General features: G+C 36.7%; 1 protein-coding gene across 1 annotated transcript in view; it reads left to right on the top strand.

Moving 5' to 3' along the window:
• Positions 1–16145, top strand: part of CFAP46 (cilia and flagella associated protein 46) — a 72011-nt gene that overhangs the window by 32393 nt on the left and 23473 nt on the right. The window contains exons 25-37 of the mRNA XM_030951178.1: positions 1584–1668; positions 1776–1914; positions 2457–2640; positions 3073–3232; positions 5493–5716; positions 8980–9102; positions 9487–9648; positions 10008–10156; positions 11571–11669; positions 11931–12060; positions 12954–13100; positions 14389–14589; positions 15754–15860. Of these exons, the coding sequence (XP_030807038.1) occupies positions 1584–1668; positions 1776–1914; positions 2457–2640; positions 3073–3232; positions 5493–5716; positions 8980–9102; positions 9487–9648; positions 10008–10156; positions 11571–11669; positions 11931–12060; positions 12954–13100; positions 14389–14589; positions 15754–15860 (1910 nt within the window). The remainder of the gene's footprint in view (positions 1–1583; positions 1669–1775; positions 1915–2456; positions 2641–3072; positions 3233–5492; positions 5717–8979; positions 9103–9486; positions 9649–10007; positions 10157–11570; positions 11670–11930; positions 12061–12953; positions 13101–14388; positions 14590–15753; positions 15861–16145) is intronic.

The raw sequence follows: 16145 nt of genomic DNA, 5'->3' as shown, positions 1-16145 counted from the left end.
TTATCTCTCCACCGCAGCATAAGTGCCGAGTGAATCCTTAATAAGCAGTATTAAAAAGTAATTATATGTAGATAATGAAAATTTACAGTTACAGGTAGCATAGATTTTTTTTTATCTGCAAATGTTAGTAATTCTTATGAGTTAGAAGTGAGTGACTTCTGATAGCAGTTAAGGAAAAAAATTCCTGTTAACAGACTGCTCTATATTTGATTATTTCTGGAGTTACTGAGTTTTTAAAATACATATACATTGTAGGAACCATTGTGAGAGGCAGGAACTGATCTCCAGTGATCCTTGACCAGGATAACTAGTCAATTTTTAAATGCAGTCATATCTGGAGAAGGATCTACCAGTACTCCCAAATTCTTCACCACAGGACTGCTCTTGTTTCATCTCCCGGGCTGCACTGATACTGGGGTTTGCCCTAACTCAGGTGGAGGACCTCGCACTTGATCTTGTTGAACTTCTAAAGGTTGCCTTGGGCCCACTCATTGAGTCTGTCAATCCCTCTAGGTGACATCCCTTCCCTCTCATCAATCAACCACGCTATTCACCTCGGTGTCAGCAGCAGATTTGCTGGAGGTGCACTCAATCCCCTTGCTATGTCAGCAAGGAAGATTTGAACAATATTGGTTCCAGTATCCCTGGTCTTGGTATCCCTTGAGGTATACCTCTTGTAACTGGTTTCCTCTGGATACTGAGCCATTTGGACATTGAGCCAGTGACTGTAATTCTTATCCATCGAACAGTCCATCCATTCAACTTCTATCTGTCCAAATCAGTAGCAGCAAGGTTTCAGGGCACCATATCAAAGGCCTTACAGAAATCCAAGTGGATGACATCTGCAGTTCGTGTCCATTGGTGCAGCCACTCCATTGTAGAAGGCCACTAAATTAGTCAAACTTTGTGCCTTCATGGAAGTAAATGCTTATTAGACCAAATCTGATAAATCTTTGATGATACTAATGTAATACTTACCCAAATGTTGTGGCTACAGCTTAGTTAACTTCTTAGCATCATCCTACATATACTTAATGGTTAGTGTGTCATATTTGAATCTATTTGAGAAACTAGACAGTAAATTTCTCTTTGAAGATGCAGAATTGTGCTGTCGAGGAGAGGGAAACAGCAGGTCTTTGACCTTTGGGTGAGAATTGTGATAGTCAAATTTTCACAGGTGAGGAGTGGAGCCTGCTTTAGGCAGGCATGTAGGCAGACAGCTCTGTAGGATCTCTGCCAACCTCAGCTACTCTGTGACTCTCTGAGAGTACTTCAGGATCTAATGTTATTTAATGAGTGTAAGGAAGTTAATATTACTAAGTCTGGTTATTTTTGTATTGGGTTTGTAGTATAGGACTCACTCTGGAGAAATGCTTGTGGCTTTCATCTGGTCAAAAAACTATTCAAGTTACAGGTTACTATTATGAAGAAACTTCATATCAATGATATGGACTGGTTCACAGACAAAACAAAAGTTCAATAATACTTAGAGATATATGTTGACTGAAAGATAAAGGGTTTTTTGTGCTTTGTTTTTTTTTGGTTTTTTTTGTGTTTTGATGTTTTTGTTTGTTTTTTTTAAGGAAAAGAAAGATACATGTCCTTTGCATCAGTGGATTACAAAGGATTTTCAAAATATTGGGTTATCAGTTGGATGCTTTCTCCCAGGCATGTTCTTCCTTCTGTTGATCTGGTAATAAAAGAAAACTCAGGATTTTGTAATCATTATTCTAATTCTGCAGTATATTAATAAATCATTTGAATATACTTCAAAGGTGCTGAGGAAGATCTGACATTAAGAACCTCCTTATATGGTCTATTGTTCCACATCTATGCTGATAAAGCTGACTGGGAGACAGCACTAAAACTCCTGGATGAGGCTATCCAAGTTTTGCCTCAGACAAGATACAAACTGTAAGCTGGCTGACTTACTTTTATTAAAATAAGCATTTTGGTTCTTAAGAAGTATAAAACTTTTGAGTATTTTTCATTTTATATGCATTGGGAAAGTATTGTCATTACTTTTAAGCAGCCTGTCCTTACAACACAAAACATTCCTGTGTCTTTTCCATGAAAAAGACACACATAGACAGTGCTTTCTATCATTAATCTGCTAATACTTGTAAATTTAATACTTGTAAATTTGATTTTTAAAAAACTTATATAAAAGTAGTCTCTTACTTCCCAAGACAATAGATGCATGAAATGTGGCTATATAGCAGAAGTTTTAGTTTTCCTAACTGCAAACCCTTCTTCATTAAATGGAAACAAAATTATCTAGGGTACTGTTTATATAATCTTGTCTGAGTTGGTTTCATGCCCTTTTATGCCAGTGTATAAACTTTGCATCTTTGACTACTACAGATAAGAGCTAGTATATGTGTTTGCCTTACTCACAAAGTAGCTTTACAGGTACAGATGCAAGTAATTTGTAATTTGTTTGATCTTTTTTCTAGCCTGATTTTCAAACTTATGGCTACAGTGAGGGCAGGATCAGGATGCAATTTTATGATGGCCATTCAGAAAGTCAGTCATGAAAGTGAAGATTACTTGTCACATATGTGGCGACACTTGGTAACAGTCTCCAGAAGTATTGTTGGACAGTTAAGCTGTTTTCAAAATGCGATCATTGCTTTGCAGGTTTGTGGGTTCTTACTGTTTGTTCCCATGCTGATAGAATGATGTTTCTCAAGTGATTCATAGGACTGCAAGTTCCTGAATGGGTAGGGAGGCCATATACTGGACGATTGCTTTTTATAACTTTGAGATTACTCTTCAATAGGAAAACTTTCTATGGTTGAATCTTTATGTCCAGTAAAATTTTCATTGAGTTCTTCCAAAGAAAAATGTCTAAGAGTAGTAAGTGGTTTTAATAAAATGAATATTTAACTGGTGGTGGAGTTTCCTGTTACATTCTGTTTATCATAATTCTGATTATGTGATGCCAATAAAACTGCTTGATGTCAAATTATTATTTTTTGCTTCTGTTAAGACTACATGAAACTTTAGAATGTAATTTTGATGGTTTACATAAACAAATAGAAATTAACTCGTCCTTTATTACTTATATAGAAACAAGAAGATGAATGGCAGAGAGTTGATTACCTGATGGAATTTGCTGAATGCTTATATTGTAATCAGTTTCCCCTCAATGATGCTATTAAACCTCTGCAGTGGGCAGTAGATCTTCTGCTTTGTATGAAATTCCCTATGCAGTCCTCACAAGAGGAAGGTATGTAATGGGTGTTTCTCCTTCAGAGCAATTTCTCAGCAGGAAACACAAGTGAGATTTTAAATTTTCAACTTAGTTATCAAAAGGAATGGCACAAGCTTGCTTGTATTTTCTCATGCACTTACTGTCATCTATTCAATGCAAGTTCAGTTTATTTGTGACTTCTGTGTTATATTATGGAGAATTACCCTCAGTCTTTTGATATAGTAAGATACTGCACCCTTCTGAGACAGGGATTCCTGAGATGTGAGATGCTACCAGAACGCAGTGCTGGACAGTTTGCTTCAAGTGAGTTCTTATGGAGGGACAGATGAAACTGAAGGAAATAGTTTCTATGGCAAGATTTGGGTACCTAAGTCCATTACCCTTTCCTTGGCTTTATCTTAGCATTAATTTTTCAAAAATTACTTTCAAAGGGATGTATGGCTTCAACTACTTTGTAACTGTAAAAATTCTTTGTTCCTTTCACACAAATATCCACTTTTACTGGTATGACCTTAGTGACCTATTCTGATAGGATAGGATTCTGATATTCATTTGGGAAAAAAAAGTATCTGATTTCTGGAACCATACTGTCCTGTGTGACATTAATGAACATCTGCTCTGCCGGGTTTTTTTGTGTGGATAGACGACATGGATTAGACGAGTACCTCTGGTGTTTTCATTGAGAAAGATAAATATGCAGTGTGTCTATCACACAGTTGATTAGTAACAGTAACAACCTTCTGTTCATACTTTTCTGTTAGCAGTTTTGTTAGGTGGGTTTTTTTTTACAGTCCTATGGTGATTTAAGTTTTCATAGAATTCACAGAATCACTGGATTGGAAGAGACCTTCAAGATCATCGAGTCCAGCCCAGCCCCAACACCTCAACTAAACCCTGGCACCCAGTGCCACATCCAGGCTTTGTTAAACACACCCAGGGATGGTGATTCCACCACCTCCCTGGGCAACCATTCCAGAACTTTATCACCCTTTTTGTAAAAAACTTTTTCCTAATATCCAACCTATATTTTCCTTGGTGCAGCTTGAGACTGTGTCCTCTGGTTCTGTCAGTGCTGCCTGGAGAAAGAGACCAACCCCACCTGACCACAACCAACTTTCAGAGAGTTGTAGAGAGTGATAAGGTCACCCCTGAGTCTCCTTTTCTCGAGGCTGAGCAGCCCCAGCTCCCTCAGTCATTCCTCACAGGGTTTGTCTTCCAAGCCCCTCAGCAGCCTTGTTGCCCTTCTATGGACATGGTCGAGCATCCCAAGGTCCTTCCCAAACTGAGGGGCCAGAACTGGACACAGCACTCAAGGTGAGGTCTCACCAGTGCCAGGTACTGGGGCAGAATGACCTCCCTGCTCCTGCTGGCCACACCATTCCTGATCCAGGCCAGGATGCCCTTGGCCTCCTTGGCCTCCAGGTCACACTGCTGGTCACGTTGAGCCAGCTGTCAACCAGCACCCCCAGGTCCCTTTACACCTGAGCACTGTCCAGCCACACCGTCCCCAGACTGTAATGCTGCAAGGGGTTATTGTGGCCAAAATGCAGGACTGGGCACTTGGATTTATTAAACTTCATCCTGTTAGACTCAGCCCATACATCCAACCATTCCAGGTCCCTCTGCAGAGCCCTCCTACCTTCCAACAGATCAACACACAATCCCACCTTAGTGTTATCTGCAAACTTACTGATGAAAGGCTCAATCCCCTCATCCATGTCATCAATCCAGATATTGAACAGAGCTGGCCCCAGCACAGAGCCCTGAGGGACACCACTGGTGACTGGATGCCAGCTGGATGCAGCACCATTCACCACCACTCTCTGGGCCCGGCCATCCAGGCAGTTTTGAACCCAGCAAAGAGTGTTTTTGTATTAGTTCTGTAACCCACCCAGTTTCACCAGTTTGCTTATGATTACTATCATTGCAAAGCTCTTAATGGAAACTCAAGTAATATAATAAGGGAAATTAGATTTAAATATAACACAGCCCAGGTTGGAAGGAACCTCAGAAGATCATCTGATCCTGCCTTATTTGGATTTAATTTCTCTATCAGGCTTACATCATTTATTATACAGAACTGTTACATTGTTGATTAAAAACATGGTACAAGTAGCATTGCATCACTTTAACAAGAACATCTTCAGCAGATAGATTTCCATTTTTCTTTTTTTTTCCCTAAATATTTTCATTTCAATTCAGAAATTTTAACTTTTAAATACATTTTTACAATGCTGTCACTGTGAGCATGTGTTTGCTGCTTTTTTTTTAACAGAAAGCAATGCTATACCAGAATTGTTGCCTACAGAAAATGCTAAGATGGACAATGGAGCAAATGGTACCACACCCCAAATGAATTTGGAAGATTTGAGTAATATTAAACAACTGGAAGCTTTGTTTAGAGCACAGACATTAATGGCTTTATTTTCTGGTCATGGATCTTCTTTTCATCAGCAGCACTGTTTGATGGCATATGCCTGTGTCATCCGTATCTGGCAGGTGAGATTATATGAGATTATATGTTGTATTGTGTTATAATAATGTAGCTAGTATATTTCACATTTCCTCGTGTAATTATGGTAGCAGCTATTCATTTGGTGTTTAACTTTGCCCTTAGAGTTTTCTGTTGTATGGTGCAGTTAGCGTATTTTCTCAGGTTTAAGGATTAAACAAGAAGATTGTTTCTCTCAGGAAAATGGAGAGGAGACACTAAGGGTAAAAGCCCTGGGCCATTGTTTCTCAGGAGTCCATTCATATGTTTTGTGCAATATGTTCTCAAATTTTGTATTTTTAGTTTGTTAAGGAATCTCAGTAGTGGCAGAATACGTATTGAAGACATTTCTGTCAGTTCTGAAGGTGGACCTTCATGAAATTGAATCAAAAGGACTGTCATTTGACTGAAAAGAATTGTGGAAGCTGGCAGTGTTCCCTGATTGATTTCTCTAATTACTTTTTCATAGTTAGAGTATTTCAAATCAATGAAATCCACTTCTCATAGACATGCCCAATTGAAATGGCTATTCAGAATCGCAGCAGTAATCATAGGAAAACAATTATATGTTAAGTAAAGTAAGTATTTAAAGGGACTAAATATGTACTTGATAATAGTAATGCAACAAATCATTATAGGAACAGTCTCAGTTGGGTCCTACCAAGTAGATTGGTAAGCTATGGCTTGTGTGTAATTTTACTCCAATTAGAAGTGAAAGCCTGCAACTTGTTACCACTTATTTGTGGTAATTAGGAGCAAGAATTTAAAATAAAATAAAAATCAGTTTAACATGTGATGTGAGTGTCATGGTTTGACATTGGCACAATGCCAGTGGCCCCATGAAAATACACTTTCCCTGGTGTCTGCTGTGAGATGTGACCAGGAATAAGCAAAGCAGGCTTCTACTTAGGAATATAAGAAATATTTATTAACTAAACTACAAGTAGGAAGAAACACACACACAGGAACAATGAAAACCTTGCAAAAACATTTCCTCCTCCCCCCACCAAATTTCCCAATACAATACATCTATCCACAAACAATCAAACCTTCCCTCAAATTCTCAGCTCTCAGTCCATCAAGAGGAGAGGAGTCTTTCTTGTGCCGTAGGCTTCCCCTGGAAACACTGTTGAAACCTCGTGTGTTTCTGTGTCACTCGTGGCACCGCCCGGAGTACATCTGCCGTTGTGACTTCTTTCCAGTGTCTAGTGCTTTCACTACTGAACATGGACCAGAGCTGCTTCTAGGGTTGTCTTTTTTAAGGGTGCTTTGTCCAGTTCCAAAAAGGGCACGGTCTCTCACTTTTGGGACATCCTGTCCCCCCCAAATCTGTTCGCTCCCTGGGGCTGAGGGGCACCAAACTGAACCCTCTCAGTTCTGAGCCATCGCCTCCCTCCTGGATGCAGTCTCCGTGTCACAGGAAAGATGGTTCTGTCCATGGCAGTACAAGAAAAGTCCAGCCAAAGGCCACTCTGTCATCTCTTGCCACATAGGATTCTTCTCAAGTTCTCTCACAAACCTGCATCACACTTGCTCATTTCCTGCTTCGTTTAATCTCTATCTTCTCATTCAGATCCAGGAGGATCAGTATTCGTAAGGTTTCCATTACTCAAGAAAAGGGTTAAAATCTCAAGCTCTGCTTGCCCGGAACTCCCATGACTTCTCACTGTGCCCCCCCCATGCCCCCCGCTGCACTCTCTCCTTCTCGGCCGGCCCTGCTATCAAATTTGGCACCAGCACAGACACCAGCCCGCTCTCTCTCCTGGGGGGGGCTGCCCGATGTCTCTCTGTGCCCCTCCACCCTTCCATCCTCGGGGCCTTCAACCCTCTGTCTGTCCAAGGCCTGGCTCACCTACGGCCACATGGCTTTTCTCCTGAAGGTCTGACCTGTTTCCCAGCCGGAACCTAAAGAGAAAGATTCCAGGGGAGAGCTCTGCTTTTAACCTCGGTGTTCTCAGAGACGTATCCAATGCCCCGGTGGCCAAACCAGGTGCCGATATTAAAAATCTGAGCACCAATTCGCCTGACCACAGCATATCCCAAAAAACCTACTTCCTCAAACCATGACAGTGAGACAAGAATTTGCAAAGTAAAAATGGAATATTGATGTTTTCAAATTTACACAAGCATAACTTTTAATATCCAGCACTTGACTGTGCATCTTACTAGGGGAAAAAACTACCTGAAGAGAGTACAACTGTTTGAATAAGCTATTAAAAGTAAAACTTAGAGTTGATGCTGCCATCAGTGCCAGTTGTAAGATAATGATAGTAATTCTAAGAATCATATTTACAGCTGAACAGTATTATGAGAAAAGAAATAACCTTGTGGTATTAAGGGAATTAAAGTACTTCAGGATACCTTGTTTTGGCTTTACAAAGTAAAGCAGACCTGACTGCAGACATCTGCTTGAAAGCAGGCTCTTTACTGTTAGGACTCCATAAATAAGTCAGTAGAAGATCTTAAAATATTTTCTGAAAAAATCAGCTGCCTCTGACTTTTTAAAGATGTGTCACCTTTAATTTGAATTTTATTTTGTTTTGAGTATCCAGCATTATTTTTTGCTTCGTATTTTGTATTCTACTTTTGATTCCTCCAGCAAAACATATTAGTCTTCTCAAATTAATGTGGCTTTTGGTTTTGTTTTTTGTTGTTGTTTGGTTGGTTTTTTGTTTGGTTGGTTTTGGTTTTGTTTGTTGTTGGGGTTTTTTTATTCCTTTTTAATTTTAGGTAAAATAAGAATCTGTGCTCCCGCTTGTACAGAGAAAGTTTTTATTAATTCTTTCGTATGCTTAAATATTTAGAAATTTTTTTAATATAATGTTCAGTAGTAGCATTGTAAAAGACTGACCCAGAAAGAGTACAGAGTGACTCTGCTGTCTTGCAGATTGCTTCCTTATAAAATTCATCCCTTGTAGAAAATGTAGCTGGTTAGACTAATGGTTTGGAAAAAAAAAGAGTTGCATTTTCAACTGTATAAGTTAAAAAAAGGTAGTGTAGTATTTATCCCAGAGATGATCTTGTCTTTTGACAATTCTGCTGCTTAATTGCATTGCCATGCTTGTACAAAAAATTCAAGCATCTGGGAGTCTCTGAAATTGTTATTTTACTGAAGAAAACTATTATGCAAGCAGACTATGATATGTGACAATTGCTAATAGCTGTAGAAACTGACTTGCAGTGGATAATAACTATTTCTGGAAAGTGAGATTGTTATTGTTATTGATATTGCAAATTGAAATTAATTTAATGTAATTATTTTATCATCTAGGTGTCATTGTCATCATCAGGGATTATTACAAAAGCATTCTCAAAGACTTCACAACCTACAAGTCATCAGAAAGTGCAGTCAAAAACTCCTAAAAAAGACAAGAACAAAAAGAAAGATAAACAAGTAAGACCCACTTTTATGTGGAATTAAAACAACCCTCTCTTTCTTAGAGATGTTTCCCTGGGATCATTTGGTGAATAGTTCAGATGCTTTACTGTACCGACTCTCATAACCTGGGAAGAATTTCTCTGTGAATCTGTGGATCATTCCTCCACTCTTGATCACAGTCTTGAGAGATCATGAATTTACAAATACTTTTTCTTTTGTTTGTTGCCTTGGTCAAGATGCTGCTGTTTTGTAAAACTCACTGTCTAGAGATCCAAAAGCCACCCCAAATCTGACAAAACTTCAAAGGACATTAAGCAAATGTGTTCATTTTTTAGCTGAATATTTAACACCAATAGGATTGTTAATTTGATCCCGTAAGTGTTCTTGTTTTTATTATAGGTTGAAGTTTCAAAGGAGAAACCTAAAGGGAAAGAATCAGTTGATAACTTACCAGCAAATGTGGAAGAATGGGCCCAGTATGACTGTCCCAATGAAATCAGAGATACTTTTAAACAGAAAACAAATGGTTATGGTATTCACTGGGACAATTTCCCAAAACCTGTAAGTACACTCCTCAAAAATCTAGAGCATTTACTATTTAGGAGTAAATCAGTACCAGAAAATGGTTTTATTTTAGTTTTTCTGTCTGTGTATTTTCTGACAGTTGTCTCAAATATTTTTGTATTGTAGTATTCATTAATGCTTTGAGGTGTTAACCTGTCCTCTGCATGCTGAAATGAAGCTAACTTAGAGAAGAGATTTACCAGCTTTCTGTGTACCTTCCTGCTCTTTCAGCTAGAAAGTTTCTTTATGCCTTTTTTCAGGTTTATTTTGGAACTGAAGATGTAATCATTAATTTAAAATTTATTTTCTACAAAATTATGTTTATACTGACTGAATTTTAAAAAATTTCTTTTCAGATTTGCACTTTGTATTTTATGGACCTTTTATCAAAAGAACTACAGAAAATTTTTTGCCCCCACTTGATTCTTCCAGTCTTTCAGCTAGCTGAAGTTATTGCTAGTGAAGTGCTGGAGTGTAGAAGTCTGTCTGATCTCTATCACCTTCGGTTTGTATCCTTTATTTATTTTAAATAAAAGAGAAACTGAATGGAGTGGACCATCCATTAATATCTCACCAAATAGTAACAAGAATTTTTTGTGACTTACTGTTTTATATTTGTAATGGATTTTTATTTATTTTCCTTTCTTTTTTAATGCATTTTAATAGAATTTTGGTGAATAGGTTTGTGGAATCAAAGCCACTAAATTTATTTGTTACAAAAAATGATCTCCCATGTGGAAAGCATATGAGATTATGAAGCCACACCACTTTCATGTGAAAAATTTTTGAAATGCCTTATTGTCATCTAACTGAAAAAAGCAAAGTCAAATTTCTGTGAAAGTCTTATCTATTAAGTATTCAAAAGGCAGACTCCCCATTTGCATCAAAAATAAATTCTCCACCATAAGGGCGCAAAAAAGTTACCCTGGTAAGTGCATTTTTAGAGAGACTTGTCTTTGTGACCAAAATTATGTTACTTTTTATGGATGATAAGCCCTAAAAGTTGTGATTTAAAAGTATTAATTATGCATGCAATTGAAATTCTTGCTGTTTTAGTTAAAGCATTTTATAATGCTTTTTTGGTAGGTATTAAATAATGTTTGCTTAATAAGTAACGGTCATAAGCAATAATTGTTTGCTTATTTTCTGATGGTTTGTGATATACCACACAATGAGTCTTTAAAATGCCTGAAGCTGATCCCACCGAGCAGAGTAGATATTCATGTATACAAATATACCTGTTTCTCTGCCAATTGATTACTGAGTTACTTTCTTACAAGACTAAAAGGGACTTTCTGGTAGGAAATAATTTTCAGCCAAGATTTGCCAGACAGGTTTTTTTTGGTTGATTCCTCGAGACTTGTGTTTATTTCATGGTATTTTATATATATCTATGACCTGATATATATATGATTGACAGATGTGTAGGAATATATTACTCTTTAATCAGGACAGGAAAGTAGATTAGCACATACATATGGAGGGGCAGGGTGGAGGTGGTTGCATGCTATTGTGAAACCATAGAAATATTTTCATAGTTTCAGTACTTAATTTTTGCCTTTAAGCTGGAGTGATACAGGTTTGATGGACTAGACTGGGCCTACTGGTGGATGTCTTATCCCTGGAAGTGTTCAAGGTCAGATTGGATGCGAGGGCATCTTTCACAGAGATCATCTAAAGATAATATATCTTTAGAAGTTCCTTCCAGCCCAAACTATTATTTGATTCTGTGACCTCTGTCTATGGGTAGTTTTCCCTGCTTTTACTTACAATCTTTGTTATTGCCAGCGTTAATCAAGACACGAGAAGGTAGGATTGACAAATGGGGAATATATGCTATGTATATATAATGTACATATATGAAGCAACATATGAAGGATTGAGATTGTTTCTTAAACATTTCTTCTTTTTATTTGTAGAATTGCCCTGATATGCTCAGATTTAAAACTGAATCAGGCATCTGTATATCATGAGAAAGCTGCTGGAGACGTATACATTAGTGAATTAGAGCAAGCAATGTATGTATTTTCACTACTGAGGGGGTATTTATTTGGGACTGTTTTCCCTACAGTTAATGAGTGTTGTTGGGGGAAAACAGTGAAAAAAATAATCTCGGAACACACCTTTGGTATATTAGCTTTGCCCTAAAATTCTGTACAAGTTTGGTTAGTGTTTGTCTACAGAGTAGTGTATGGTAAGGATTCCTAACACACTAATACTTTGTTATGGAATTCTTTTTCAAATATACTTGAGTTTACATTTTTGTTCCTGTGATTTAGGTGTAGGCAAGAGATTGCACTGAAAAGAGAAAAAAATGTATGCATGAAGACAGAAGAAAGAAAAGTACTGTTTGAAAATGCTCAGCTTAATGGTAGTAGGAATGAGAATATCCTCACTTCAAGGGAAAAGGTTTTTATTTCTACTTCAGTTTCTATACTAAGTTACTCTTTCCCTTTTTTTAATGCACTTGCTAGTTTGTTTTTAGATAATACTTGAGAAATACATGAACACAAAAATAATTAAAAGTGCATGCTATCTAAATTCTGCTAGCAATCATCTGAAGCTGAGGTTTGCCTGGCATATTATTTATATCAAGGAGAAACAAGATTGGAATCTTTATTCATACAAAGTAAAACTACTTTCCTACAAATGGATTTGGGGACTTATGCAAATGGATTAAAAAGACTGAGAAGCAAAAAAGATACTGTAATCACGCTTGGTCTTGTTTTTTCTCTTCTTTCTCCATTACATCAACATGTACTGTTTTGCTTCTGCTTACATATTGTTTTAAGGGCATGCAAGTATTTCAGCTGTTTTCTGTCTCTTTTTTAAGAAGATAATTGCCTTATGGATTCTTTAACGCTTACCTTCACTTTGCTCTTTATTATGGCAATGCTGTCTGGATTGTCATCACACCATTTTGCTCTTTTTGTATATTTTTTCCATACTTGTTCATTGTTTTTCTAATTACTAATCCCTCTCAAGTCACCTCTTTTAGCCATTGTAAATAGTATTCCTCTTTTAGTTTTAGTTACTACCAAAAGTCAACTTTGTGACAGGAGCATATCTGAAGTAGTTAATCTGTCATCCAGTTAGTTTAAATAGTATCTACTTACTCGTTCAATGCCTTTTGAGGATTGTAAAATCCAAATCTCATAAACTACCTGTTCTTGTAATATAATGTTAAATTTTGAAGTTAGAAAATACAAATACAGCTGAGGTGTGGGATATCACAGTTAACAACTTGTATTCTGTCTAGGTTTTTTGACATTTATGAAGATGTAATACTTTAATTTTTTCAGGGTTTTGAGGTAAATGCAGTAACAGGAAAAGGACTGAGTGCACTTTCTTTCCCTCACTTGTGGATTGAAAAAGCTGAAGTGCTAATTCAGCTAGGCTTGTATCAACCAGCAAGGCTTCTGCTTTCAGAGGCCCATGCTGCAACTCAGGTACAATACAAATTAAATAGAAAAAGAAACACTAATAACATGTGTATGGAAAATGCAATTATTTGTCAGAATAATAATAATCAAACTGCAAAGCCAAGCCTTCTCCCACCACCCCAAACCAATTTCTTATTACATTTCAACATATATAATATATACATTTAAATATATGGCATTTCAGTCCAACTTTATGGGAGTTGTCTGAAGGTTATATAAATTTCTGAAGTAGTGTCAGCCTCTCTGTCTGCTTTGCAGTAGCCCTGGAAGATATGGGTATATTTCAACCTTGTTTGTTTAAATAGGTGGGAAAAGTTCAAGGTTTGTTCAGAAGAGAGAGAGCATTTAGTCCCATCCTCTCAATATTTTGATCATTTGAAAGTCTGATTATTTAATTTTGAGCTTCATTATGGATTTACTGCAATTTTTTGATAAAATTGAAATTATTTCCTAGAAATCTGGCAGATCTGAAATGTGCCCATATGTTCCACCTAACAGATTTGCATCATCTCGTTATTATGAAGGATTATACATTACAGATATTTCCCTATATCTAACAGTTTCCACTTTAGCCCTGTGCTTCATTATAAAAGTTTTTGAAATATAATAACTGCAGTAAAACATTTACTTAAAGAAATTGTAATTGATATCCTGTTATTTTGTGTAATATTTTTTCTCCTGTAAGAAAACATGGCCTGTGTAAATTTAGTACAATCATGAATACTTTGAACAATAATATATGAATGATATTCATGAATAATACATGCCCCTTTATAAAGCATTAATTAAGCATTGTATATTGAGGAAAGTTCAAAATACATTAGGGAGGACAGTAATTTTAATTATGTAATTCATCAATAGAATCCTATATGTCTGTATGCTAGTATACAAATATTATACAATATTTGTTCCTTATACAGGACTAGTTACATAGCTTATAACTAGTGTAAAGCAACATTGTGAATTTGCTGGATCTCTAGTGTATCTGTACTGTTGACAAAAAAAATCTTTTGTCATCACATTTCTTCATCAGACACTGACAAACACTAATAGATATATACACACTAAATAATAGCAAAAAAATAGTTTATTTGACTGGTGAAATAGAAGGTATGGGAACAGAAAGAAATATGAAGTAGATGTACCATAAGGAATAACTAAGAAATTCAGCAGATACTTGGGGAAATAGCATTCGTTTTTTATTTCTTTAAGCTTAATATAAAATATGGACAGACAAAAATATGAATAGCAGTAGTGGATTTTTAGTGTATAGAACACATCTCTCTCTTTCTAGGAACTGAGGGCCCTATCTGATATGTCAAAGTGCTTGTACTTACTTGCTGTGTTGGCTAACCTGGAAAGAAACCACAGACAAGCTAAAGCACTCCTTGAGAAAGCACAGCTTCTGGGAGGAGATGAACAATTTTGGTATAACAGCACCCTTAGTCTAACAGAAGCAATTCTAGAGGAAGAGGTGGAAGGAAAACCGAGCATGGTAAGGAAATTTTTTGGGTTTGGAGATTGTGGTTTGGGGTTTTTTTCAGCAATGCTCTCTCTCAGTGAAATATTACAACCTTTCCATTTCAATAAAAGCAAAATTAGGTGTTAAATGTAGTTAAATGTAGTTGTTTTCTCTGAGCATTTAACAGACATTAATTACGGGTTCCAAATAGATGCAGGACACTCAGAATGAGATTCTAGCCACAGAAGTTTAGCATGTTTTTATGATAAGCTCTATGTTCTCCTATTAGAATAAAACCAGTTATAATCTAATATGTGTGACTAAACCCCCAGAGATCTGATTCTCTTAACTGGAATTCTTCTGTATTCAGACAGTTCTGTTAACACTGGAGTATTTATTTTTTGTATTCGATAAAAATCAAACTATTCAGTATTATTTTCTATTATGCTTTTCCTTCCCAGGTGTTTCAAATAGTTTTACAAATATTATTTCTAGATTCTGGAAGATACTTCTGTAACACTTTTTTTTTTTATTAACTAAAGCCCTATAACATCAAAATATCCATTTACTGTTAAACCCTTAACTTTCATGAGTTTCAGCATAAATAAAGTCTGTGATCATCTACTTGTCTTGATAAACTGTTCAAGGCTGTGTCATGTAGAGGGATTATTTTGATTTTGACTAAACTCCTATTTGTTGTCTTTTGCTATGTACCTCCAAGATGAACCTGGCTCCATCTTCTCTCCTTGTATGTATGTGCACCATTCATGTAATCATCAAAATATCTATGTATGATCATAACACAGAGAGGAGGACAGTCGTAAGCTGTGCCAAGGGCAATATAGGCTGGATATTAGGAAAAGGGTTTTTATGGAAAGAGTGATCAAGTACTCAAATGGTCTGCCCAGGGAGGTAGTGGAGTCACCATCCCTGGATGTGTTTAAAAAAAGCCTGGATGTGGCTCTTTTTGAGGTGTTGGGGCTGGGTTGGACTTGATGGTCTTGAAGGTCTCTTCCAACCCAGTGATTCTGTGATTCTGTAACTCAAATGTTCTAGACTTACTTACAGTTATCAAGAGCCAGCCATCTTCAGGATAACTAACATGTTGTGTACAAAATTTAAGCTTTCTAAATTAATGTTTATTATTATCTGTAAACATTTAAAATAGAATTACGAAAATTCTGGTGTTACCTGCAGGCTTGTGAGATATTGGAACATACTGTAAGTGTGCTTCGATCTACTTTATTGAAGAGACCTGGCAGGCAATCAGAATTGGGTTTTATGATTGCATCCCTTGAAGCCAGGTAAGCTGTATTTTCCTCTAAAATATGCCCAGCTTATAAAATGCAGCTACATTGCAAATATATGTACTTTTTACAATACTGTCTTATTTTAGTATGGCAAATTCTGTGAATTCTCAAATATTTTTGTTCTAAGTAATTTATGTGGTGGTTTGATTTTTTAATGTTTAAATTTCTTTCCAAATTTTTGTATTTCCTTCTCAAATGCTTGCATGTAGCCCCACTACCTGTTATGTTGGTAAACTAGACACCACAACCTATTGTGCACAGCTTGCAGTGCAGGTTACC

This window comes from Camarhynchus parvulus, chromosome 6 (assembly GCF_901933205.1).
Source record: "Camarhynchus parvulus chromosome 6, STF_HiC, whole genome shotgun sequence".
NCBI classification, from domain to species: domain Eukaryota; kingdom Metazoa; phylum Chordata; class Aves; order Passeriformes; family Thraupidae; genus Camarhynchus; species Camarhynchus parvulus.
Note: the sequence above shows the minus strand (reverse complement) of the source record. Positions and strands in the feature narration are given on the sequence as shown.